We start from the raw sequence: 25337 nt of genomic DNA, 5'->3' as shown, positions 1-25337 counted from the left end.
GACTCCTGAAAAGATCTCAGATTTCCAGAGGTCTGAGGGCCATACTTCGAGAATTGCTGGATTAAAAGAAAGAGACCATGTGAGAAAACAGGTCATATAGTGGGATTGATTTTAACATATGATAGCTTTCTTAAAATAAGTACTGCAGACTTCTAGTGCTGCGAGAGGCAGATTAGAAGAGGAGAAAGTTCGGTGGGATTTACCAGGTCGGGAGATTTTATGTGGACCTTGAAGGAATGGAACCCACTCCAGTATTCTTGCCTGGAAAAATCCCCTGGACAGTAGAGCCTGGCGGGCTACAGTCCATGGGGTCCCAAAGAGTCGGATACGACTTAAGCCGAATGGTACAGAGTTTTAAGAAAGGGTGTTGGATGGGAAAGGCTCAAAACGCACAGAGAAGACAAGACTGACTTCTGAGATCTTTGGATACCAAAGGCTGATAAAAGAATAAAGCCAGGCTTTTGTTCCCTGGGGCGCTGTGCGTACTAGGGAGGAGATGGGTACTGTCTGAACTTTTGTCAACATCACCCTGAGCAACTGTAGGCGAAGGACACCCTTGGATTGACAGGTGCAGGGAGGCGGGGAGTTGGGGTCACAGGCTGTGAAGGGACCGCCTCTAGTGAAAATACATATTTATGTCTCAGAATGTCTACAGATAAAAACCCACTAGAAAAGGAGTATGTCCGAGGAAACTAATTTTGCTAATACCTATCAATCCTTTGAAAAGCCCATAGAAGTCGGTGGCAAGGAATGGTGGTGTATCAGAATGTTCACGTAGTTCTAAAAGAACTTTAGGGGAAAATCCTGTGTTGAAACAACTTTTCTAACACGTTGTTATCAGCGGCCCCCAGACTTAGGGGTCCTCAGTCGCTAGCTCAGCGAACCGCGAGCGCTCGTGGGCAGCTGGGGCCGCTCGCAGTGGCTTGGAGCAAGGTTCCCTCGGCCTTCCGCGACCGCACAAGAGTGGCCCTCGGCCCTCGCCGTAGTCGGACTCTACCAACGCCGGCGCAGGGGGGGTGTTGGTGGTCGCGGAAGAGGAACCCCGAGGGTGTGCCGGGAAAGCAAGGCTTCGGAGGACGGTTGTTTCGCGGCTCGCGTGGCTCGCCCGCCCTTCTCCCCTGCACGCTCCCCACCGCGCCGTTCCTTCCGGGAGCTCTCCCGTGTTCCCGCGACGGCAGGTGAGCGCCCCGGCCCCCGGCCCCGGGCCGGCCCCCCCCCGTTCATCGGCGGTGGTGGCGGCCGGCGGGGAGGCGCCTGCGCGCAGTAATGGCAGCGCGGTGAGCAGGGACGGAGCTGACAGCCGCCGCCGCCCACCCTCCTCGCCGGGCACCGTCCTGCGCGCCCTCGGACTGTCTCCCTCCCCTGCTCCCTGCCCCGCGTCCCGCCTCTGCATCAGGTAACCCGCTGAAGGCCCGGAGCCAGCTGCGGGCTCCGGGAAACTTCCTCTCCCGGTTAGTGGGTGGCGGGGCTGGGGCGGGGAGAGGAGTTGGGGGCGCGGAGGGGGAGGGGAGGCATGGGGGGATGCCGGGGACCGGGTGTCCTGAGGGTGACCCCGGCTCCAGGAGCGCCGGCCCCGGAGCCTGGCCGCCCCCGGACTGCATCCCGGGCCTCCAGCCGGCCTTGGCCGCCCCTCCCTCGGCCCCATTTTGCTCCCAGGGAGGGAAGGTGCGAGTGCGTGTTCTCTTTTATTTACGCGCTCACGCGGTTACACAGCTCTCTGTGTTTGCGGTGTGAGGGCGGCGGGGCGGGGGGCATCAATCTCTTACATCCTTAGCACGAGTGTCTTCACTTTTGTTTCCGCAGACAGCGAAGATTGATAGCTCTGGGGAGGAGTGCCCTGCGTGCATGCTAGACCTGTCTCAACCCTTGGGGTCTGGTGAAATAAGATCCTTAGACTCTTAAGAGCACTTAGTTACACACCAGGGAGTCTAGACCATTCCCTACCACCCTGCAAATACGTGCATGTACAGAAAACATTTGTGAGTTGCAGACTGTTTTGTCGTTACATCCTTTGCTTTCCCCAGGGAGTACTAATACCTAGTTGTAAGGGAGAACCGTGGAAGTTTACATTTTGATAATAAGATTAAAGATTATTAACATTCACGTCAGACTTTGGCTTCACAGTGTAAGCATCTTTGAACTAGACCAGTCCCAGATCTATACATAGTAAGATAGGGGAAATAATCACTTAGTTCTGACTTACCACCGACTGCATAATAGGCATTTAAGAACACTCAAAAGACTGCTCCCTCCTCTTTACTACTTCACGATTCTCTCCAAGACAGACAGTCGAACAGATTGTTTATATTTTGCCTCTTTTGCCCAAATACGGTATTGGAAGACCCTTCCGAAAGAGTCAGAGATGCAATAGCAGATGCACACGGTGTTCTCAGTTATTCTTCCCTACCCCAGATACTGTTTATAAGTTGGAAGGACATCTGTACATAGTATGTGAACAATACCCTTTCTATGTGTGAATGCTCACATGCATCTGAAATACTTTTACTTCACTGTCCACCCTCTGGTGATTTTTAAGTGTTTTCTGTGGGAAGATAGTTTATTCATGTTTTTTCATTTTCACCAGTATGTCACTAAATGGAATGTTGTAGGCCTTCTTCAAAGTCCGTTTTGCCTTGTCTGTCAGTTCACTATTCATTAAGCACCTGGTTTGTATGACAAGCATTACCTGAGGCCTTAGGGATACAGCCATAAACAGGACATGTGAAATTTCTGCTTTCCTGGAGCTTCAGTTCTGGGAGGTACGGGAAAGTCAGAAAGTGAGAAATAGAGAGTTTCAGCCAATCGTAAGTGCTATAAAAGAGGTAAAACAGGGAGCCGTGGTAGTGACTAGGAGAGACTGCCTCAGATGCTGCGGTCAGGAAAGACCTGTCTGAGGAGACTTTTGACCTGATACCTGAAAAGTGGGAAGGATATGGCCTCTGGAAGTCTGAGGGAACAGAAAATGGATATGCCCAAAGGTAGTTTCAAGCTTAGATTCAGCAAACTGAAAGCAACTCACTGAAGTTGGGCTGAGACCCTCGTGAGAAAGAAGAGGTTAGGTGGTAGCCACAAGTCAGGTCATGTGAGGTCTGTTATCCAGAGGAGTTTGTTTGGCTTTTATTCTTAAGGAACATTGGAAAGCTGTTCCCTTTTTGCGAAGCTGGGAGTGATATGGTCTGGTTTACAATCTGACTGTGAAGGAGATTGGATAAGAGGGAAGATGCAGGGCTACCGGTGAGAAGGCTGGGGCAGATCTGAGTAGTGATCAGAGTCCAGGAAAAAAGATGCTGAGATATATTGTGGAGTTGAAAGTAGTGATCTGGCCTGGTTGGGATGGGAACGCAGTTGGCTGGGATGGGGGTGACTCCCAGGTTTGAGGCTTCATCTGGAACGTGGTGATGCCGTGAATTGAGATGGGGAAGTGAGGGAAGCAGGTTGTTGTATGCGTGTAGGGTTGGATGGGACATTTGAAGTAGGACCTATTCAGTATTCATGTAGAGATGAGAAGCAGGCAGTTGGATATACAAGCTTGGAGTTCAGTGGAGAGATTAGGGAGGCATTCATTCATTCAACAAGTATTTTTTAAGCACCAGCTATGGACTAGGCAATGGGGATACATCATAGTGAAAAAACAGACAAAAATCTATGCCTTCAAAGGATTTAACTTCTAGTCAGAGAAAGATATGGGGAGTCATCTGATTTTATCTGTTGGTTATTATAATTTGTTAATTTTTTAAAGAATTTAAAAAACTCCTCTGTTTTGCTTCTTGTTATAACTATCTTTAGATACAAACTATATTCCCATGATTCAGAATTTGAAATGTTTGGTGGAGTATAGAATGAGAGTCTCTATTTCTTGTCCCAACATATTTGAGGCCAAATATTTTGGCGGTCTCTCAACACATCTTTCCAAAGATATACTTTGTGCGCATGTAGACAAATGTGTGTAGGTTTCTTCTCCCCACTTGGCAAAAATGGTAGCGTACTTGCTTTGATTTGACACCTTGTATTTTTTAGAGTATTAAATAGTATTTAAAAGGTTATGAAACAGTATGAGACTGTCTGAAATAAGAATGTATGAAAGAAGAGGAGACAGTCCTGGGGCACCGCAGCATTTTCTGATTTGGTCCCTATCTTCTGTGAGTTTAGGACCTGCACATATGGAGTTGAGTTGAAAGAGCTGTTTTGGTGAGGCTTCTTTTTTGTTTTAACACAAGTTTGTACTGTTTCTTGTGTTTTACCTTTTTTATCTGCCTGTTTTCTTTATGTGCTAGAAAAATGTTTAATTATGATCAAAAGCAGCATTTCTGTGAATGTACTGTCAGTTAAATTTAAGTAAGTTGGTAAAAAGACCAGCATTGAATCTTAATGTTTTGAGGGAGTTTAGCTAATGTTAAATCTTGGAAAAACAAGCATAAATTTGGAATGTTTTCATGAGACAAAAGTTATTGCTACTTGAGATGTATGACTGAATTCTCTCTCCGTAATCAGTTAATAATCCGACTATCTGTTCAGAGTCGTCTGGCCCTTGGCCTGGGCTTGAATCTTAACAGTCAAGTTTCTGTTGTGTTGCAGATGTTAGCATAATTCTTATGTTACCATCTTTAGGAATTCAGAACGTCCCCAATTTACGATGATTTGCCTTAACAATTTTTCAGCTTTATGGTGGTACAAAAGCAATATGCATTCAGTAGAACCCTATTTTGAATTTTGATCTTTTCTTGGTCTAGCAGTATGGAGTATCACAGTCTTGTGATGCTGGGCAGTGGCAGCAAAGCCTCAGCTCCCAGAGAGCCAAGCGGTCATGAGAGGGAACAACCAGTACACTTAACAATCATCCTGCGCATGAACAACCATTTTGTTTTTCATCAATGTAGTAGTCACAAAATTACATGAGATAGTCAACATGTTATTTCTAAGTAGGCTTTCTGTTAGATGATTTGCCCAACCGTGGGCTCTCGTAAGCGTCCTGAGTACTTTTAAGGTAGGCTAGGTTAAGCTATGATGTTCGGTAGGTGAGGTGTATTAAATGCATCTCAACTTGACGATATTTGTAACTTTTGATGGATTTGGGGAGACATAACCCGATCTTACGGAGAAGGCAGTGGCAACCAACTCCAGTACTCTTGCCTGGAAAATCCCATGAGCAGAGGAGCCTGGTGGGCTGCAGTCCATGGGGTCGCGAAGAGTCGGGACACGACTGAGCGACTTCACTTTCACTTTTCACTTTCATGCATTGGAGAGGGAAATGGCAGCCCACTCCAGTGTTCTTGCCTGGAGAATCCCAGGCACGGCGGAGCCTAGTGGGCTGCCGTCCATGGGGTCGCACAGAGTCGGACACGACTGAAGCGACTTAGCAGCAGCAGCAACCTGATCTTAAGTTGAAGATCTATATAAGATTCAGACTATGTTACCACTTTGTATTTGGGAAGGCCTGTTGGAGATACTGGAACAGTGAAGTTCCTTTAAGTCTTAAAAGTTTTGAGACGATGACTAGAGTTAAGGTCATGATATTAGCATCTGCTACAACTTTTGGGGTGCAGTTAATGTTAGTTCCCCCTGTTGATTGACCCATAGGAGGGGGGATGGAATATTTTCTGTAAGTTGCTTTAAGCTTTGTATTTTTGAAGAATTAAAAAACTCAGACTCATTGTGTTCTCTGATGAATTTAATACTATTTTTTATATTGGTTGACATTTTGATTTTCACTCAGCTGTCTTTAGCCAGACATTTTCTATGTAAATTGATCTACCTCTTTTTTTTTCTTTTTTGAGATTGTTCTGGATTTATCAACTGTTTTGTTCAGTTTGATTTTATTTATGTTATTGTTACCTCCCTTTTTTCTTTTTCATCTGAGATAAGTAAGCATTTAGTTTCTAGGTTGGAGAAATATCTTAAAAATACTTAGTTTTTCTTTTTTGAAGCATTAGTAATTATTAATACTATGAAATGTGTGTGTTTAGTGTATTAAGCTTACTTAATTAAACTCTGTAAATGTAGATATTAATGTTCTATTTGAATATTTTAGTTATCCACAGAATTTTCACTTGTATACTTTAACAGTGTAAATGTTACTGTTGTTATTTAATCATTGAATTATAGCCTGACGAAAAATTCTGACACACATACAGTCAGGTTAGTAGTTTATCATCTTTGTTTCTCTTATCAGCTGTAAGCTTCTTGAAAGCAACATCTTTAATACCTGGTAGAGGTTTGAGTATTGTGAATACTTAATAAATATCTATTAACTCAATGACTTAAGTCTTGTTCTAATGTTGGTTGCTTTTCAGATAATGAAATGTCAGATTTACCGTGTGTAAATATTTCTTGAATTTCTCAGTTTTGCTTTACTTCAGTTGATGGAAAGTACAGGATACTTACATTTTAAAAAAATTTTGTTTTTGTTTCTTTTTTGTTGATTTGACTGTACCACGTAGCAAGTGGGATTTTAGTTCTCCAACCAGGGATCAAATGCATGGCCCCTGCAGCGGAAGCACTGAGTCTCAGGCAAGCACTGGACTGCCAGGGAAGTCCCCTAAATTTAAATGTTGAAATAATTTTAGACTCTCCAGAGAAGTTGCACAAATGGCACAGAAAGCTCAGGTACACCTCTCCCCGGATTTCCCTGATGCTAACAGCTTACACAACCGGGCACAATGATCACAACGAGGAAAATTAACATCGGTACCATGCCGTTAGTTAAACTACAGGCCTTTATGTGAATCCCACCAGTTTTTCCTGTAATGTACTTTACCCTTCCAAGATTCAGTTCAGTATTGGACACAGCATTTAGCATCTGCTCCCTAGTCTCTTCTAATCTGTGATTATCTTTTCTCATCTTCCATCATCTTCGTGCTTGCAAAGAATGGTCAGCTTATTTTGTAGAATGACTCAATTTGGGTGTCTCTGATGGTTTCTCTTAGTTAGATTGAGGTGGTACATTTTTGGCAGGCATACTAAAGTGATGCTGAGTCTACAGCATATCGCATCGCAGGATACAGGGTGTCAGTATGTTGTATGAGAGGTCATGTCTGTTAAATTTCTCTGCTTGAAAAAGTTACTATTTTTTTCTTTATAATTACTGGATATCTTGGGGGAGATTCTTTGAAACTATGTAGAAATCCTGTTCTCAAATTTTTGTCCTTTCATTGCAGCGTTCTTTGGTAGGTCTTGCTTGTAATAGTAATTACAGCAGTGTTCATCTGATGGCAATTTTATATTTTTCTCATTTCCTTCTACACTTATTAATTGGAATTCTTCTATAAGGGAGAACTGTCCCTTCTCCATATTTGTGTCCATGTTGAGTCAGAGATATTTGTTTTACTCTGTGGTTTATAATTTAATCTTTATTTAATCACTCAAGATTGTTCTGCTATGGCTTTCAAGTTGACTCTTTGTCTTTTTAACATCCTCCAACCTCTTTAGGAAAGCACTTTCTGTTTTCTGACATCTTAACATGTCCAGACTCGTTATATTGTCCCTGCTGCAGCCCTGGAACCAGTCACTTCTCCAGTGAGCTCTGGTTCTTTCTCTTGGAGAATGGTTTTTAGAAACCAAGATCTAGATGCTATGTGTGCTGATTGCCACTGGGTGTCTTTGCTCCTAGGCCCTCTCAGTGATCAGAGCTAGAAATATATGTATGAATACTAATCCATGCATACACAACATCTGTTTATTTCTATATCTTTTCATCTCTGTGTATGTGTTAAAAACCATACTAATAACTCTCATTCCAGTCAAACACTATAGCGTTTACACTAGCTGTCCCCTTTTATTTATAATTGCTGTTTTCTCATAGAAATAGAGCATACTTTCCCAATAGTCATAATAATGGTTTGAAGTTACCAAAGTGAGTCCAAGGTTTTTAGATATATGTGACTTAATTTAGCTCTCAGGATAGGATAACACATATTGTAAGTCATTGAGTTGTTAAAAAGGGTAACTAGAGTAAATTCGAGTAATCCTTTTTAATATTTGGATAGAAGGTCAGGACTAGAAAGAAAATTCAGTCTTAATGTTTATTTGTGAAAAGACTTATTGGTCACAGCTTTGTCTAACCTGTGCGCCAAAGTGGGTGGGCTTGCCTACTCATGAGAAACTCAGATTAATTCAAGTTCTCTAACTCATCCTTGAAACATATGTAAGAATTTTTTTGAGGCTAGTTGGAGTCTTAAATTCCTGCCTGGCTTATTAAAATTGGAAAAAAGTGAGAAAGTAAGTGAAAAAGACAAAACACTTCATTCAGATAGGAGCCATGGAAAGAAATACTGTCTGTAGACATGTGTGAGAGTCTCAAGTCATTGAGGAGAAAGGTCTTTAATTCTGGTTAAGTTGACTTTAGTTTGGAAGCAGACTCTTCCGTAACTTCTTTGTTGTATTATAAATATATTCCGTACTTCCTACTGTCCCCCGTTGCTAAGGGTTTCTTCCTGCACTGTACATTTTGCCAATTGGAGTTACAGACCGCTGTGTTTCTCTTGACTGTTTTTTTCACCCGTGTCCTCCTTTTTAAAAAAACACATTACTAGAAATTCTTTTTATTTATTTTTAATTAAATAACATTTTTATTTATTTATTTGGCTGCGCCAGATCTTAGTTGCGGCATGTGTAATCTCTAGTTGTTGCCTGTGAACTGTTAGTTGCAGCATATGGGATCTAGTTCCCTGGCCAGGAATCGAGCCTGGACCCCCTGCATTGGGAGCATGGACTCTTAGCAGGGAGGTCCCCTAGAAATTCTTAAGTAAGCAAGTCACATGTTGGAAATGACATTTGTTGTGTGGAGCTGTGTGTGTCAGGCCTTATTGGAACAGTAAGCATTATACCCTGAGCATGCAGCTAACAAAGATATCTCTTGGCTATAGCTCATGGGTCACACATTCAGTGCAGTAAGATGAAAGTGTTTAGATACATACTTGGAGCTTATTTTCATATGAAATCATGATAACTTTTGGTCAGTGTATACCAGAGACAGTCTTAGAAATGGAAAATATTGCAGAATTAATAACGCTCTTTGATTAGGTATTAAATATTTTCCTTATTTTGTGTATTTAGACTATAACCTGCTCAATAAGCCCCCTGGATATCATTTTAAAAACTTAATAGGGTATATTGACTTACCTGAACTTTATTTAGGCCCCAGTATTCTTTTGGTAATTTTTGGAATGCCAGAGTTTTATTGCTGGGAATGATCAGTACTGAAATAAAAAGTTAAATTTGATAGGTTTTTTGTTTTATTTATTTTTAACTTTTTTTTTTTACTAAAAAAAGAGGACAGTAAGTGTTTAGCCATTTACATTGTTGATAATTATACTTTTGGAAGGCAGCTGAAATGTTTATCAGTAATTAAGCTGCAGTCATACTGATTAGTATGTTGAACATGGTTATACATTTTGCTAAAATAGTTTGTGCTTCAAATAAAATATTTAATTATGTACCAGCATCAGTTCTGGACTTGAAATGTTTTGAGATGCTGTTACTGCTTTACCTGCTGAAGTGTAATTATCCAGGTCACTTCTTTGTATGAAAAATGTCTAAGTGAAAAACAGTATCACTTCAAATTAAAATCCCCCTGATATTGGCAAAATTATATCTTTTGTATTTCTGCTATTGCTGGCAACTTTGTTTTCTTTAAAATATCTTTGGGGTGGGAATTTTGTCAGGCTGTGTTAACACTTTGGGACAGTACCATGTTGTTTCGGAGCTCTTTCAACATCTATACTTCAAAGTTAAGATTCTTGGGAGAAAGGAAAGGTTAGTGCGTTTGTGCATAATCAGTTGCTCAGTTATGTCCAACTCTTCTGTGAGTCCATGGACCCACCAGGCTTCTCTGTCCATGGGATTCTCCAGGCAAGATTACTGGAATAGGTTGCTATTTCCTCCTCCAGGGGCTCTCTGGTGTTCTGGGGAGTGAGGTAGGTGTGTGGAGAGAAAAACTTAAAAGGAAAAGAAATTTTAGAACATTGCTATCAGAAATCTAGATAACTTATCAATTTGATTTTTGTCTTTACCTTGGGTTATCTAGCTATTCTCGTAGAACTAGTAACTGATTATAAAATGTTTGTTGTCAGAATACTAGTCAATCTGTCCTGAGTCTCTGACAATCAGTGATTTGATGTATGTTTTTGTATGTTTGACTTTTTCAGCAACCATATAATACGTAGCCTAATGAGTATGTCTGCTTTCACGTGGCATAATGCTTTTGAGAATCATCTGTTGTTGTCCACATATCAGTGATTTGTCCCACTTTAATACTGAATAGTATACTGTTGTGTGAATTCACCATATTTTGTTTTCCATCCACTAGTTGATGGGGTATTTGGGTTTGTGCATTTTGGTAGTTATTAATAAAGGTGCTCTAAAAATTTGTGTTTAGGTTTTCCTGTAAATGTATGTCTTCATTTCTCCTGTGTAAATACCCAGAAATGGAATTGCTGGATCCCATGGAAAGTATATGCTTAACTTTACTAGAAACTGCCTAAGTGGTTATTAGGCAGCTTGTCACTGTTTAGTATGTTAGCTGTGGTCTTGTCTTGACCTTTATTATGTTGAGGTACATCCCCTCTACGCCCACTTTGTTGAGAGTTTTTGTCATAAGTGAATGTTGAATTTTGTCAGGTGCTTTTTCTGCATCTGTTGAGATCATCATGTGATTTTCATTCTTCATTTTATTAATGTCGTTGATTGATCTGTGGATGTTGAACCTTGTATCCCTGGAATATATCACAGTTGATGAAAATCTGCAAAAAAAAAAAAAAATTAGTAAGCCAAATTCAACAACACATTAAAAGAATTGATACACCATGATCAACTGTGTATGTATTTTTTATGTTGATATCCATTTTGTTTATTTATTTATTTTAAACTTTTTATTTTGTATTGAGGTATAGCTGATAACAAATATAAAAGTTTCAGGTGAACATCGAAGGGACTCAGCCCTTCATATGTATCTAGATTTTCTTTTTTTGTGGTGTCCTTTGGTAATCATGGTAATGCTGGCCTTGTAACATGAGTTTGGAAGTATCCTTCCCTCTTTTTTTTCTTGGAGAGAACCCTCCTGGAGCCCTTTGTTCTGTGTCTATATAGATGGGTTGTTTTTAAAATCTGTCAAGCTTCTGTCCTGAAAAATTCCTGTTCCTCTCCTGTGTTAGATTCCTCTGTTCCTGGGATCCCAAGTCTTTCTTGGTTCATTAATTTCCTCCTTATAGAGGATATCTTCCAATAGATTCCTGAGTAAAATGATTTCATGTAAATTATTTGATACCACTCTGGATAGAGAATTCTAGGTGATTAGTCATTTTCCCCTGAGCATTTTGAAGGCGTTGCTTTATATTACCTTCCAGCATCCAGTGTTGCAATTGTAAAGCTAGATATAATTTATAGTCTGTTGTGACTTTTTTCTTTTCTGAAAAATTATGAACTCCTTTCATTATCCTCAGTGGTTTAGTATGCCAGAAAGTGGTGCCTTGTTATTTTTAAAATCAAATATTCTGGGTACTCAGTATGCCCTTCTAAGTTGGAAAACTAATGTTCATTAGTTCTGCAGTATTTTTTCTTTGATAATTACCTCTTATTCTGATTTTCTAGAATGCATATTAATTGATTGTTAGATATTTTGGATTTATAACACTTTTAAAAAAAACTTTCTGATTCTGATTTCTTTTATGTGTTCCCCACTCTTCCTCATATTTATGGAACTGTTAATGATGATGATGGTAAAGATTTTTTTTAAACCCTTTTACTTTGATAAATTGCAAACATATAAAGAGAAAGAATAGTTTAATAATGCCTACTGTACTTGTCACTCATGCTCAACAATTATCAATCAGTTCATAAAGAAGCCATTTAATTTTGAGGTAGGTCTCAGACAGCATTTAGTACATTCATAAGTATTTTGGGATGTGTCTTTGACAGATAAGAACTCTCATTTTTAAAGCTCTCATTATTGTTATAAAAAATATTTTTAAGGTCATGAAGTCATAAGGCCTCAGTGTTTTCAGATTTCCAGGGTTATCATAAATATAAATTAAAAAAAAAGAGTGTAAATCTAGATCCAAATAGGAACAATCATACTATGGTAGAGTAATATGCCTTTTCAGTCTATTTTAGTTTAATTTCTCATCCATAAATGTCTCTCACTCTCGTTTTCTTTTCTCTATCTTATGTGAGTGCATAATTTATTGGAGAAATCTGATTATCCAGTAGTTTCCTGTAGTCTGGATTTTGCTGACTTACAGGTTGATGGTTAGTAATGTTTGTATGTATAATATGTATCACACGAGAGGAATTCAGAAGGTATTTAATGAACAGTAAGGATAATGATAAATTGTAATTTTCTTATTAATAAGTATTTGTAGCAATTGTAACTTGTGTTAACAGTATCTTTAGAAGAAAACTTTGTTGCTGTCAATGTGAAAAGAACTTACTAATTCATTTAAAAAACTATTTTAACTCAAAAATACTGATATTAAACTAGGTACTTTAATTTTGGAGGACTCATCACATATATCAAACATAATAGAATGAATCCAAGTACAGCCAAGCAGTGAAATGCTATTTGCCTAGTCACTCGGTTGTGTCTAACTCTTTGCGACCCCATGGACTGTAGCCATGTCATAGACCTGAAGCTCAGTCCATGGGATTCTCCAGGCAAGAATGCTGGAGTGGGTTGCCATGTCCTTCTCCAAAAAATGCTATTAGGATTAAAGAAATTCTTGTGTATTAATATAGAATGCTTTTCCAAATGTACTGTTAAGTGACTATATTGTTAAGTAAGTGGTGTGATGCCATTTATATAAAACAGATGAAGAAAAACCATCTCTAAATTCAATTATGTAAAAAGGGGGAATAATGACATTTATGCATAAAATACTCCCAGACACATATAATAGATTCCTCTAGTGATGGGACCTGGTAACTCTAGCATGGGAGTGAGAGGGAGACTGAGATTTCAGAATTTGCAATCATATAAATGTACCTGTTCTCCCCTACATTCCCCTCCACATTAAATTGCTCCAAAATTTTTGGTACGGTTATTTCACCTTTAGTGTCTTAACAGCTTTATTGAGTTATCCTTCACATACCATTCAGTGTACTCATTGGAACTGTATGGTTCAGTGGTTTTTAGCACATTTGAGGGTTGTGCAAACATGATGACAATCAGTTTTAAAACATTTTCATCACCTAATTAGCAGTCACTTTCCATTTTTCTCCAGGTCCTCTAACCCTGTGCAAACACTGAAATACTTCCTGTGTCTACTGATCTGTCTTTTCTGGATACCTCATGTAAATGGAACCCTGTAATAGGCGGTCTTTTATGACCAACTTTATTCACAGAGTATGTTTTTGAGGTTTATCTATATTGTAGCATCTGTCAGTACTCCATTCCTTTGTGTTACAGAATAATCATTGTATGGATGTACTGCATTTTATTTATTCATTTTTTCCTTGATAGACATTTGAATGGTTGCCTCTTTTTTGGCCTTTATGAATAAATGCTGCTATGAACATTTGTGTCCAAATTTTTCCGTTTTTTATTTTATTTTATTTTATTTATTTTTGGCTGGGCCAGGTCCTTGTTGCCGTGTGGGCTTTTCTCTAGTTGTGGTGCTTGGGCTTCCCACTGCAGTGGCTTCTTTGTGTTGCAGAGCAAGGCTCTCGGGCACTTGAGCTTCAGTAGTTGTGGCAAGTGGGGTCGGTAGTTGTGGCTCCTGGGCTTTAGTTGCTCCGTGGCATGTGGGGTCTTCCTGGATCAGGGATCGAACCAGAGTCTCTTGCATTGCCAGGTGGGTTATTTACCCCTGAGCCACCAGGAAAGCCCCATGTCCAAGTTTTTGTGTGGACATGTTTTCTCTTGCATAGGAGTGAATTACTGAGTCATGTGGTAGCTCTATGTTTATATAATTCACTTTTGTAATTATTATTAACAGCCATACGATACTTAGAAATGGTGCTCTCAGTGAGAAAATCTAATCTATGAATCATTTTCAAATGTAATGGAAATTTCATAAATGTTATTGTCATAACATTTCTTTCTTTGCCCTCTCTCTTTTACGTCCTTATATAAATTCTCCATGAGTAAATGATCGTTTAAACAATTTAAATAAGATGAAGGAGCATACATTTTATTTAAGGAGCTTAAATAAAGGAGCTTTCTACTGGGCAGGCATAGAAGCCAACTGACTGTTTTAGCATACTTCCTGTTACTGGTTTGTTAGTTTTTCATGTATTTCCCTGGGCTGATGCTTCTCCCACTGTGGTGTTCACATTTTCCATCCAAGAGTGGATTATCACTGTATATAAACCCATTCTCTCTGTTGATCTCAACAGAGAAATCAATGCCAGTCTGATTCTGCTAAAACTTGAATAAAGCTAAAAGGTAATGCAACCATTAAAATAATGTATGAGCAGGGTGTGTGGTATAATCCCATTCTTACAGGGGGAGGAATGGAATGTGAAGCAAACAGTGATAGCTTTTTGGTACACAGTTACACAGTAGTCTCCCTACCCTGAGGAAACACTCAGATAATCATGGCTCAGTTCAATTCAGTTGCTCATGTCTGACTCTTTGTGACTCCGTGGACTGCAATATGCCAGGCTTCCCTGTCTATCACCAACTCCTGGAGCTTGCTCGAATTCATGTCCATCGAATTGGCTGAGGGTAGTTTAATCCTCTAATAGTGGTTAAAGAGAGTTCTGAAGTCATACAGAAGAGGACACCTTACCTAGCTTAAATGGGCCCAGAACATTTCTTAAAAGCTAATATTCTGGGCCAAGGCTAAAATATCAGTAGGAGTTAGGTGAATGGATTGAAAGGAGGAGGCATGGAGAAGAGAAGAATTTTAAGTACAGAAAGCAATCAGGGTAACACTCAGTGTGTGTGAATCAGCATGTTGTGTTCAGTGACCTCTAAGCAAAGAAGTTTTCAGATTATGATGCCAAGGAACGGAGTTCCATGAGAAGAGCAGGGTGAGGAGGGGCTTCAGTCCAAGGTCACATCATGGACGCTTGATGAGCCATGTTGCCAATGAGCTTAAACCAGATGCTATCCATAGTGGAAAATCTCACGCTGCTTTAAGTACCAGAGTGACACGGTCAGCTCTGTGGTTTAGGTATGTTATTTTTGTTGCTGAATGCCAGATCCAAGAGTCTAACTTTCTTACAAGTCAAGAACTCTGTTTGTTGACCACTGTGACCCTCACCAGTACTATTCCTGGCATGTATCTAAGTGCTCACTAAGGATGTTACTAAGTCGGCTGGAGTAGGACATGGTGACCCACTCCCACTATTCTTGCCTGGGCAATCCCATGGACAGAGAAACCTGGTGGGCTACAGTTCATGGGGTCGCAAGGAGTCGGCCATCACTGAGCACACAGCATATAGTTGTATACGGCAATTGAGGGCAGGGGTTCCAGGGCAGGTCTCAATCCTCCTGATGCCATCAGTAAATAGCTCTGTGACCTTAAGCAAGTTTGTTAATCACCATGTGATTAGTTTTCTTATCCAGAAAATGGAGGGAACAGTGGGCCCTACTTCATCAGATTGTTGGGAGGATTAAGTGACTTTATATAAAGCCCTTAGATTTGTGTTTGGGTCATAGTAAGTATGGGCTTCCCTGACAGCTCAGTTGGTAAAGAATCTGCCTGCAATGCAGGAGACCCTGGTTCAATCCCTGGGTCAGGAAGATCCGCTGGAAAAGGGATAGGCTACCCGCTCCAGTATTCTTGGGCTTCCCTTGTGGTTCAGCTGGTAAAGAATCCATATGCAATGTGGGATACCTGGGTTTGATCCCTGGGTTGGGAAGATCCCCTGGAGGAGGGAAAGGCTACCCACTCCAGTATTCTGTCCTGGAGAATAAATTCCATGGACTGTATAGTCCATGGGATCGCAAAGAGTCAGACATGACTGAGCGACTTTCACTTTCATAGTAAGTACTGTATAAATATTAACAGTTATTAGTACTTCTTTGATAAATAAAAGATTAATGCAAACTGGAGCTGTTGAGGGCCTGACCCCAGAGCTTTCATGGGGTTGCACGAGAATGGAAGGATTTAAGAAAATCCCACACAGATAGGATGTGTGAAAAGCGTGAGGAGTTAAGGTTAATTTTCTGATTTAAAACTGGAGCTTTAGGTTCCCCTCTTCCCCTAATACACGCATACACACACATGGATTACTGCTAGTTAGAGGAAGTTTAAGGCCTGGAGGTAGTCTCTGGTCTGTTGATCAGAGAGAGAGTTGATTTGGTGTGGCACACCCTCTTTGGGCTTTTGTTTGACCTCTCTGATTCCTTTTCTTCTCTTCCTTGAAGTCTGTTCCCTGGACTCCTCTGGAATTCTTTTCTTCACCATGGAAGAAGGGCCCAGGGCCGCCTCCAGTTCGTGGACCATGCAGCTGGTCTCTTGTCTTGTTTCCCTTCTCTCTGTGCATCCTGCCTTCCCCCTGCTGTCTCTTTACCTCCTTTTCCCCACAGTGGGACACAAAGAGGAAGAACGTTTCCTCCTTGTTTGACCCCGGCTGCTGACTAACTTGGGACTTCACAGTCCTGGTAATGAGGGAAAACTTCAGGGAGGATGTGAAGGCTTGTGCTGGAAAAATGCTCCCTTGTGCAATTAAATATGGCTTTAAGAGGTTTTTCTTTTGATTCTGTTCTTCTGGTGTGTTATGGAGAAGGGTTTGGAATCCAGCTAAACTGATGCTTTAAGAAAAGAAACCCTTTAATGGTTTTGCGTTTCCTCATACATGGGCTTGGTCTCCAGTTTAAGGAGTGCAAACCAGGAGGATTTGGGGCTGAAGCCTTTTTGTCTTGATCGAGTATCTGCTATGCATTTCTCATAACTTTTTGGCTCATTGAGCCCCAGTTTCTTTCTCTCAGCATGTGAAGCTTCTTATTCTTTGGACCACCCTGAATTATAAATAATCTGTGTTAAAAGCTCTCTATTTCTTAGAGTTTGTAGTGAATACAAACATTCTGAGGAATTCCTTGTCGGGACACTCATGAAAAGATGGCAGCCAGTGTTGATTGTTCTCACCAAGTGCCAGGCTCTGTTCTCACCCCTTCCTGCATCCTGCTGTCTAATGATGCGATTGTTACAGAGACAAGTGACTGACCCTGTGGAATTCATGCTAATGTTAGCACTGTCTTTAATTAACAGATTTCAACACTAAACTTGCACAATGTCTTTGAAACCAAGAGTAGTGGATTTTGATGAAACCTGGAACAAACTCCTCACGACAATCAAAGCTGTGGTGATGTTGGAGTATGTGGAGAGAGCAACGTGGAACGACCGCTTCTCGTATCCTTTGGTGGCACCTACGCCTGCGCCTGTCAGCGCGCTGGGTTCATAAGCTTGTTGAAAATAGGTTTAAGCTTTCCTAAGTGGAAGAACTTTCCAGTATGACTGTTTTCAAATGTATTATTGTTCACAGTTCCAAGTTTATTGCCCGTATGTGGCAGTCAACAATCTTCCATAACCTTTTGTTCAACAAATACTTTACTGAGATTTAGCGTATGTCAGACACCGCTTCAGGCTTTGGGAGTACAGCTGTGAACAAAACAAACCACTTTCCCTTCATTCTACTGAAGGGATAGGCATTAAGTAGATGTAAAGCAAACCTAATGCCAGTGCCTCTATTCATCATAACAGGTTAAATATCGGGGCGGTGGGCTGGGGAGGACTGAAGCAGGTCAAGGGTCTGAGTGTGGCTGGAGTGTGTGTATGACTCTGCAGATAGTGGTCAGGGAAGGTCTCTCTGCGGATGGTGATAAAACTTGAGCAAAGACTAGGACAAAGGGAGGGAACAGGTCACACACCGACCTAGGGGCAGCGTGCCAGGCAGAGGGCGCATAGCACATTCAGCGGCTGTGAGGCTGAAGCAGTTCTTAACTGGGTTGTCTACATTTGTGAGTTAGGGGTTGTATATGAAAACAGATTGGTGGTTTCCCTGTGGTCTAAAACCTGCTGCTCTGCATTCCTACATGACAGCAATCTTATTTTAAAAAATTTGTATAACATACATAATATATACTATACCTAATACGGAGAAGCTCTATACAGTCAGCAAAAACAAGACCAGGAACTGACTGGCTCAGATCATGAACTCCTTATTGCCAGACTCAGATATAAATTGAAGAAGGTAGAGAAAACAACTAGACCATTCATGTATGACCTAAATCATATCCCTTGTGATTATACAGTGGGAGTGACAGATAGATTCAAGGGATTGGGTTCAAGGGATTAGATCTGATAGAGTACCTGATGAACTATGGATGGAGGTTCGTGACATTGTACAGGAGGCAGTGATCAAGACCATCCCCAAGAAAAAAATGCAAAAAGGCAAAATGGTTGTCTGAGGAGGCCTTGCAAATAGCTGTGAAAAGAAGAGACGCAAAAGGCAAAGGCAAAAAGAAAAGATATACCCATTTGAATGCAGAGTTCCAAAGAATAGCAGAATAGCAAGGAGAGATAAAAAAGCCTTACTCAGTGATCAGTGCAGAGAAATAGAGGAAAACAATAGAAGGCGAAAGACTAGAGATCTCTTCAAGAAAATTAGAGATACCAAGGGAACATTTCATGCAAAGATGGGCTCAATAAAGGACAGAAATGGTATGGACCTCACAGAAGCAGAAGATATTAAGAAGAGTTGGCAGGAATACACAGAAGAACTATACAAAAAAGATCTTCATGACCCAGATAATCATGATGGTGTGATCACTCACCTAGAACTGGGCCTTAGGAAGCATCACTACAAACGAAGCTAGTGGAGGTGATGGAATTCCAGTTGAGCTATTTCAAATCCTAAAAGATGATGCTGTGAAAGTGCTGCACTCAATATATCAGCAAATTTGGAAAGCTCAGCAGTGGCCACAGGACTGGAAAAGGTCAATTTTCATTCCAATCCCAAAGAAAGGCAATGCCAAAGAATGCTCAAACTACCACACAATTGCACTCATCTCACACGCTAGTAAAGTAATGCTCAAAATTCTCCAAGCCAGGCTTCAACAGTACGTGAACTGTGACCTTCCAGATGTTCAAGCTGGTTTTAGAAAAGGCAGAGGAACCAGAGATCAAATTGCCAACATCCGTTAGATCATTGAAAAAGCAAGAGAGTTCCAGAAAAACATCTATTTCTGCTTTATTGACTATGCCAAAGCCTTTGACTGTGTGGATCACAATAAACTGTGGAAAATTCCTAAAAATGGGAATATCAGACCACCTGTCCTGCCTCTTGAGAAATCTGTATGCAGGTCAGAAAGCAACAGTTAGAACTGAACATGGAACAACAGACTGATTCCAAATTGAGAAAGGAGTATGTCAAGGCTGTATATTGTCACCCTGCTTATTTAACTTATATGCAGAGTACTTCATGAGAAATGCTGGTCTGGATGAAGCACAAGTTGGAATCAAGACTGCTGGGAGAAATATCAATAACCTCAGATATGCAGATGATACCACGCTTATGGCAGAAAGTGAGAAAGAACTAAAGAGCCTCTTGATGAAAATGAAAGAACAGAGTGAAAAAGTTGGCTTAAAACCCAACATTCAGAAAACTAAGATCATGACATCTGGTCCCGTCACTTCATGGTAAATAGATGGGGAAACAATGGGAACAGTGACAGACTTTATTTTTTGGGGCTCTAAAATAACTGCAGTTGGTGACTGCAGCCATGAGATTAAAATATGCTTGCTCCTTGGAGGAAAAGCTATGACCAACCTAGATAGCATATTAAAAAGTGGAGACATTACTTTGCCAACAAAGGTCCGTCTAGTCAAAGTTATGGTTTTTCCAGTAGTCATATATAAATGTGAGAGTTGGACTATAAAGAATGCTGGGGGCTGAAGAATTAATGCTTTTGAACTGTGGCGTTGGAGAAGACTCTTGAGAGTCCCTTGGACTGCAAGGAGATCCAACCAGTCCATCCTAAAGGAGATCAGTCCTGGGTGTTCATTGGAAGGAATGATGCTGAAGCTTGAAACTCCAATACTTTGGCCATCTGATTTGAAGAACTGACTCATTGGAAAAGACCCTGATGCTGGGAAAGATTGAAGGCGGGAGGAGAAGGGGACGACAGAGGATGAGATGGTTGGATGGCATCACCAACGTGATGGACACGAGTTTGAGTAAGCTTCGGGAGTTGGTGATGGACGTGGAGGCCTGGCGTGCTGCAGTCCATGGAGTTGCAAAGAGTCGGACACAACTGAGCGACTGAACTGAACTGAATATAATGTGTGTTTATGAAACTGAAAGTCGCTCAGTCATGTCCGACTCTTTGCGACCCCTTGGCCTGTACAGTCCATGGAATTCTCCAGGCCAGAATACTGGAGTGGGTAGCCTTTCCCTTCTCCAGGGGATCTTCCCAACCCAGGGATTGAACCCAGGTCTCCCACACTGTAGATGGAGTCTTTACCCACTGAGTCACAAGGGAAGCCCAGGAATACTGAAGTGGGTAGCTTCTCCAGCAGATCTTTCCAACCCAGGAATCGAGCTGGGGTCTCCTGCATTGCAGGTGGATTCTTTACCAACTGAGCTATCAGGGAAGCCCTAAAGGAGTGATCTGCCTTTTCTGAGGTTCAAACTCTAGGACCTTCAGATTATGAGACTGACATGCTGCCTCCTGTGCTAAGAGCGCAGACATGTATATTATATGTATATTATAACATTAATAATATCATTATATAGGTAAAAACATAGTGTGACCTCCAGCACCCAGGATATATACTCTGGGAAAAACCCACAGCATTCCAGTACTTGAGGAGGTTAAAGCAGTCTCTAGGAACCCTCAGCCGCAGGTAGCTGGGGAGAGGGGTGGTGGTTGTCTCACCAGCTCTGCCCAGTGTCTGCCAGGCGCTGTGGCTGGTAGGGCCTGGGGGCAGCCCTGGCAGGCTGCTGACCTGCCTTCACCTTCTACCACAGGGACATTCCGCGTGGAGGAAGGGAGTAGGGTTGAGGCCTGGTCTCTGGTTTGAAGGGCCCTGTAGAAGGCTTTACGGACTGAGTAGTCCCTGCAGGAACCAGAGACTCCTTCCATCTAAAGGGAAGATGAGACGTGAAGGTATTATTACCAGAGTGTGGGTGTAGGTTCCTGTCGTCTCCTGCTCACTGCCCTCTCCAGCAGTGCCCTGGTGCTGAAGGATGGCTGCCTCACTGAACAAGGTGTGTGTTCTCTAGAAAGGCTGGGATTTCATAAGAGTGATTCAACTTGTCAATGCCTAACCCAGTTGTTAATATTAAACCTAATGTTGGTGCAGGAACAGTGAAGTTCTTTGAATTCTTGTTGCAGTTGTCAGTAAGAAACATTTGATAGGCTGTGTTCTAGTCACTGCAGATACAGAAAATGATGGTAACTTTTCTACAAGGCTTCATAGTTTGCCGAGATCTTTTACATTTTTAGTGTTATTTGGTGTCCCAAACACACCTATCAGATCAGTGGGGCAGATATAATAGATGTGGAAACTCGTACTCACCTGGTGAAGGGACTCACCCGGGCTCTGCTGGCAGTTGATGGAGCACAGACTTTGCAAGACCTTGGAAATCTAACACCTGATTTCTTGTACTTTCCATTGTATTTAGATGATAATTGATAATGGATTTTGCCTTTGAAGAGCTTATTATTGAACTAGTCTCTTAAGTTTTTTTGGTGTGTGTGGTGTGTGTGTGGAACATCATGAACTGTTTCTGATCGGAATCTTAGTAAAAACTTTAAAAAGTGTTAAAAGTTACTTGTGCGTGAATGAGGTTGGGCTAGGCAAGTACTTAGGTACTTTTAAGGCTATTTTAACTAAAATAATGAGTAAAAAGAGAAGAGAAGGAGTTGGTCATAGAAGATGACAAGAAAATGAGCAAAAGTTAAAGAAAATGGAATAATTAAATGTGTTCTTATTCTACAGAATATATAGTTACTTGTTGGTTTGTAAATGGTTTTGAGATAGCTAGCTTCCTTGAGAAGTGCCTTCAGTTATTGGTATTTCTACGATGTTTATTGTCTGATCCGTCTAAGATGGTCCAATTACTCTTCACCTGATCGTGAGTTTTCTGCTCCTCCCCTGAAATAAAAAAATGTCTGCGCAAACAGCAAACTTGGAATCTCAGTTTTAAAATTTTATTTTGAAAAAAAAATAAAGAACTGTGTTCCTAATTGTTCTACAGCCAGTTTCTCTCCTTTTCCTGTTATTTTGCCCAAGAACATAAGGTTGACTTCTGATACTCAGATATTTTAGGTAGAAATTTTAGCAGTGGTAAATCTTGCATATTTTGAAACTGAAAAAAAAAAACAGCCCGCCACCCTCCTCTGAAAATTGTGCACCATCATATGTTAGCACTTAATTTTTTACAAAGCATTTTTTGGGGTGTGTGACTTACCTTATGTGATCCTGTCCTCTCACATGTTGGGTCGGTGTCTTCATTCTGTATGTATCTATATAATCCTAAACTATAAGAGTAAAATAAAGGTTTTTCATTTTTTAACTTGAGTTCAAACTTAAGTTAAATCTCATTTGTTTTAAAGTAATGTCTCCAGTGAATATGAAAACCTTAACAATTTAACTAGAGATATCTATGCTTTATGTGTGGCCTATCCTGAACCCCTTGGAGAAAGACTTTATACAGAAACTAAGATTTTTTTGGAAAATCATGTACGGCATTTGCACAAGGTAAGGTCAGCTGTATGCATGATGTAAGTGTGTGTATGGCTACATAGTTATTTGACTAGTTCACTGTTTTCCAGTGCAGAACTTGTATCAAGTTAAGGTTATTTGTTTCCTAAATAGCATTTTTCTAAAATGCATTTAAGAGCTATGAGTCAAGCACTGTGTGGTTAGTTTCTCCAAGGGAAATCAGTTTAGTTGCTCAAGGTCATGCTACTAGTAAGTGAGGAGAGTTTCAAATCAAGATTTGTTCAACTTGAAATCAAGTCCTCACATGTTCTTCGGATGGTGTTTGTTTTTTTGTTTTTACTGTCCCTTCCCCACCTCTTGGTGAATCTCTGTCTTTGTAATCAACCTTTTAGCTGCCTCTTAATATCCTATCTTGAAAATCCTAGGATTAAAAAGGAGAATGGTAAATGAAGAAGTACGACAGGAACTCCCCGTGACCAGTTATTTCGGTCAGTGTGCCTTGCACATGAGGGAAACATCACAGACTTGATGATCTGAGTATACACAGTGAACGAATTTGCAGTATTTGGCTAAGATTGGTGATCTTATCAGGAACTGGATGAGATCGTTTATTATTTGAGCTAGAAACTTGACCACCTTTTATTAGCCCTGTGACCCTGGGCAACTCACTTAACCTACCTCGTGGATTGAACTTTAAGTTCTTTTATCTATAAAATAGAGATAAAGTAACATAAACTGTGTAGTGTGTCTAACCCTGCACATGGCTAGGATGAGGCCTTTTTCAAAGGGTAATAACCTATAAGTAGAGCACAATTGATCCTGTGATATTTCCCTTATAACCTTTGAAGAAAAGCTCTTTCAGAGCATGTTTTATCTATTTTATTATTATTTCTAAATAGGGTAAGTCCCTAGACTTAGAATTACTAGGTCTTAAGTCATGAACATTTTTTATTTTTTTGACTTAATGCAGTTGGTCTTCCATGTCTATGTCTTCCATATTGGTGGATGTGGAGGCCTGACTGTAGGGGAGTTGAGCCTCTGTAGGATTTGGTATCCATGGGGCATCCTACAAACGGTCCCTGCTGATACTCAGGAATGACTGCAGTAAGAAATTGTTTCTAGATTTACATTTTATCCCCCAGCCGCAGAAGTCCCTAAGGGGGCCCTGTTCCCTAGCATTGTTAATGCCGTGCCACGTCAGTCTCTCAGTCGTGTCCGTCTCTGCAATGCCATGGACCATAGCCTGCCAGGCTCCTCTGTCCGTGGAATTTCCGAGACAAGAATACTGGAGTTGGGTTGCCCTTTCCTACTCTAGGGGGTCTTCCCGACCCAGAGATTGAACCTGTGTCTCCTGCGTTGGCAGGTGGGTTCTGTACCACACTAAGCCACCTGGGAAGTGTTGCATTATTAATAGTGGTTGGTGTTTTTATTTACCACATGGTAGGCAAAAAAAGTACTATTTGTCAGCTGTTCCTATCATTGTGAGCTTTAATTGTTAAAATCCCAAGTTTAAAAGCATAGCATTTCATCAGAGTTATTAGATGAGCATTGAGCTCAGGACTTGCCCAAGGTCACATGGACAGTTGATGGAAGGACAGTTGAGGTACAAGAAGCGGTGACTTTGGGAATGTCCGTCCTAGCCAGTGAATTTTTGTTATACTGAATTTCCATTAAAATTAACTTTTTAAATACCAGCTCTCAGATTTCAGCTTAATTTTCATTTTTCAAAAGATAGTAGGCTTTTATTTTTATTTTATTAAGTAAATATACAATAACTTATTTGGAGAATGTGGAAAAATTGTCAATTTTCATAGTCTTATTCACAGAAGTGAATAATGTGAGGTGATGACGTACAACTAGCAGTCTGATCAAAATTGATGGACATGAGGAAAAAGAGATACATGGCAATAGAATTACATTCTGTTTTAATCTGACAAGGAACAGCATCAAACCATTACATTTTATTTTTTTATCTTAGGAAATGAAGCATTTACTCTGTAATGTGGATGTTTCATTTTCATCTCTAAGATTCACGTTTTTTTTTTCCTAGCTCTTTCATTGTTACTGAAGGTAGTTAAATTAGAATGTAATCTGTAAATATAATATATTATTCTCAAATTATGTCACTTATGTAAGAACATTAATTTTTGATAAATTTCATTGCTTACAAATGAAAATGATCACTGCTTTGTGAGTAAAAAGTGTTTTTTTTCTTTATCTAGAGAGTTCTGGAGTCTGAAGAGCAAGTGCTTGTTATGTATCATAGGTATTGGGAGGAGTATAGCAAGGGTGCAGACTACATGGACTGCTTGTACAGGTAAGCGCACTTTCACTCCCCTGACAGACGCTGGTATTCGGTAGTTGAAGGAGTTTTTGCTTTTATGACCTATTAAAATGCACAGAACTGAAGTGTTTCATCATGTATGGACTTTTCTCTGCTAAGGGGAAAGGTCTGAGGTGAGGGTCATGTGGATACTTGGGAGCCAGGCCATGTGTGGAAACTTAGTCTGTGAAAACTGCAGCTGTATTTGATGGCATAGCCCTGTTTCTTCAGTTGTCTGGGGCTGGGTAGCACGCATTAAAGCTTGACAGCTCTGAAGTGAAACTTCCGCTTGGATGAAACTTCTAGTGGATCTAAGCCAGCACCCTCCTCCAGCATGTTCCTGTTTGACTCCAGGATTCAGTATCGTATGTCTCATGGAGGTACCCAGCCTCATCTCATCCTGC

General features: G+C 40.7%; 1 protein-coding gene across 3 annotated transcripts in view; it reads left to right on the top strand.

Moving 5' to 3' along the window:
* Positions 1–1027: 1027 nt before the first annotated feature.
* The window catches only part of CUL2 (cullin 2), a 69066-nt gene continuing 44756 nt past the window's right edge, over positions 1028–25337 (top strand). The window contains exons 1-4 of one of the 3 annotated variants that reach the window (XM_043479507.1): positions 1028–1178; positions 17151–17291; positions 22544–22646; positions 24833–24927. In XM_043479507.1, the coding sequence (XP_043335442.1) occupies positions 17173–17291; positions 22544–22646; positions 24833–24927 (317 nt within the window). In that variant the 5' untranslated portion in view covers positions 1028–1178; positions 17151–17172. Of the gene's footprint in view, positions 1179–1233; positions 1452–17150; positions 17292–22543; positions 22647–24832; positions 24928–25337 lie in introns of those variants that run through there. The other 2 variants (XM_043479504.1, XM_043479506.1) reach the window with 2 other exon arrangements.

Source organism: Cervus canadensis, chromosome 10 (assembly GCF_019320065.1).
Source record: "Cervus canadensis isolate Bull #8, Minnesota chromosome 10, ASM1932006v1, whole genome shotgun sequence".
NCBI classification, from domain to species: Eukaryota; Metazoa; Chordata; class Mammalia; order Artiodactyla; family Cervidae; genus Cervus; species Cervus canadensis.
Note: the sequence above shows the minus strand (reverse complement) of the source record. Positions and strands in the feature narration are given on the sequence as shown.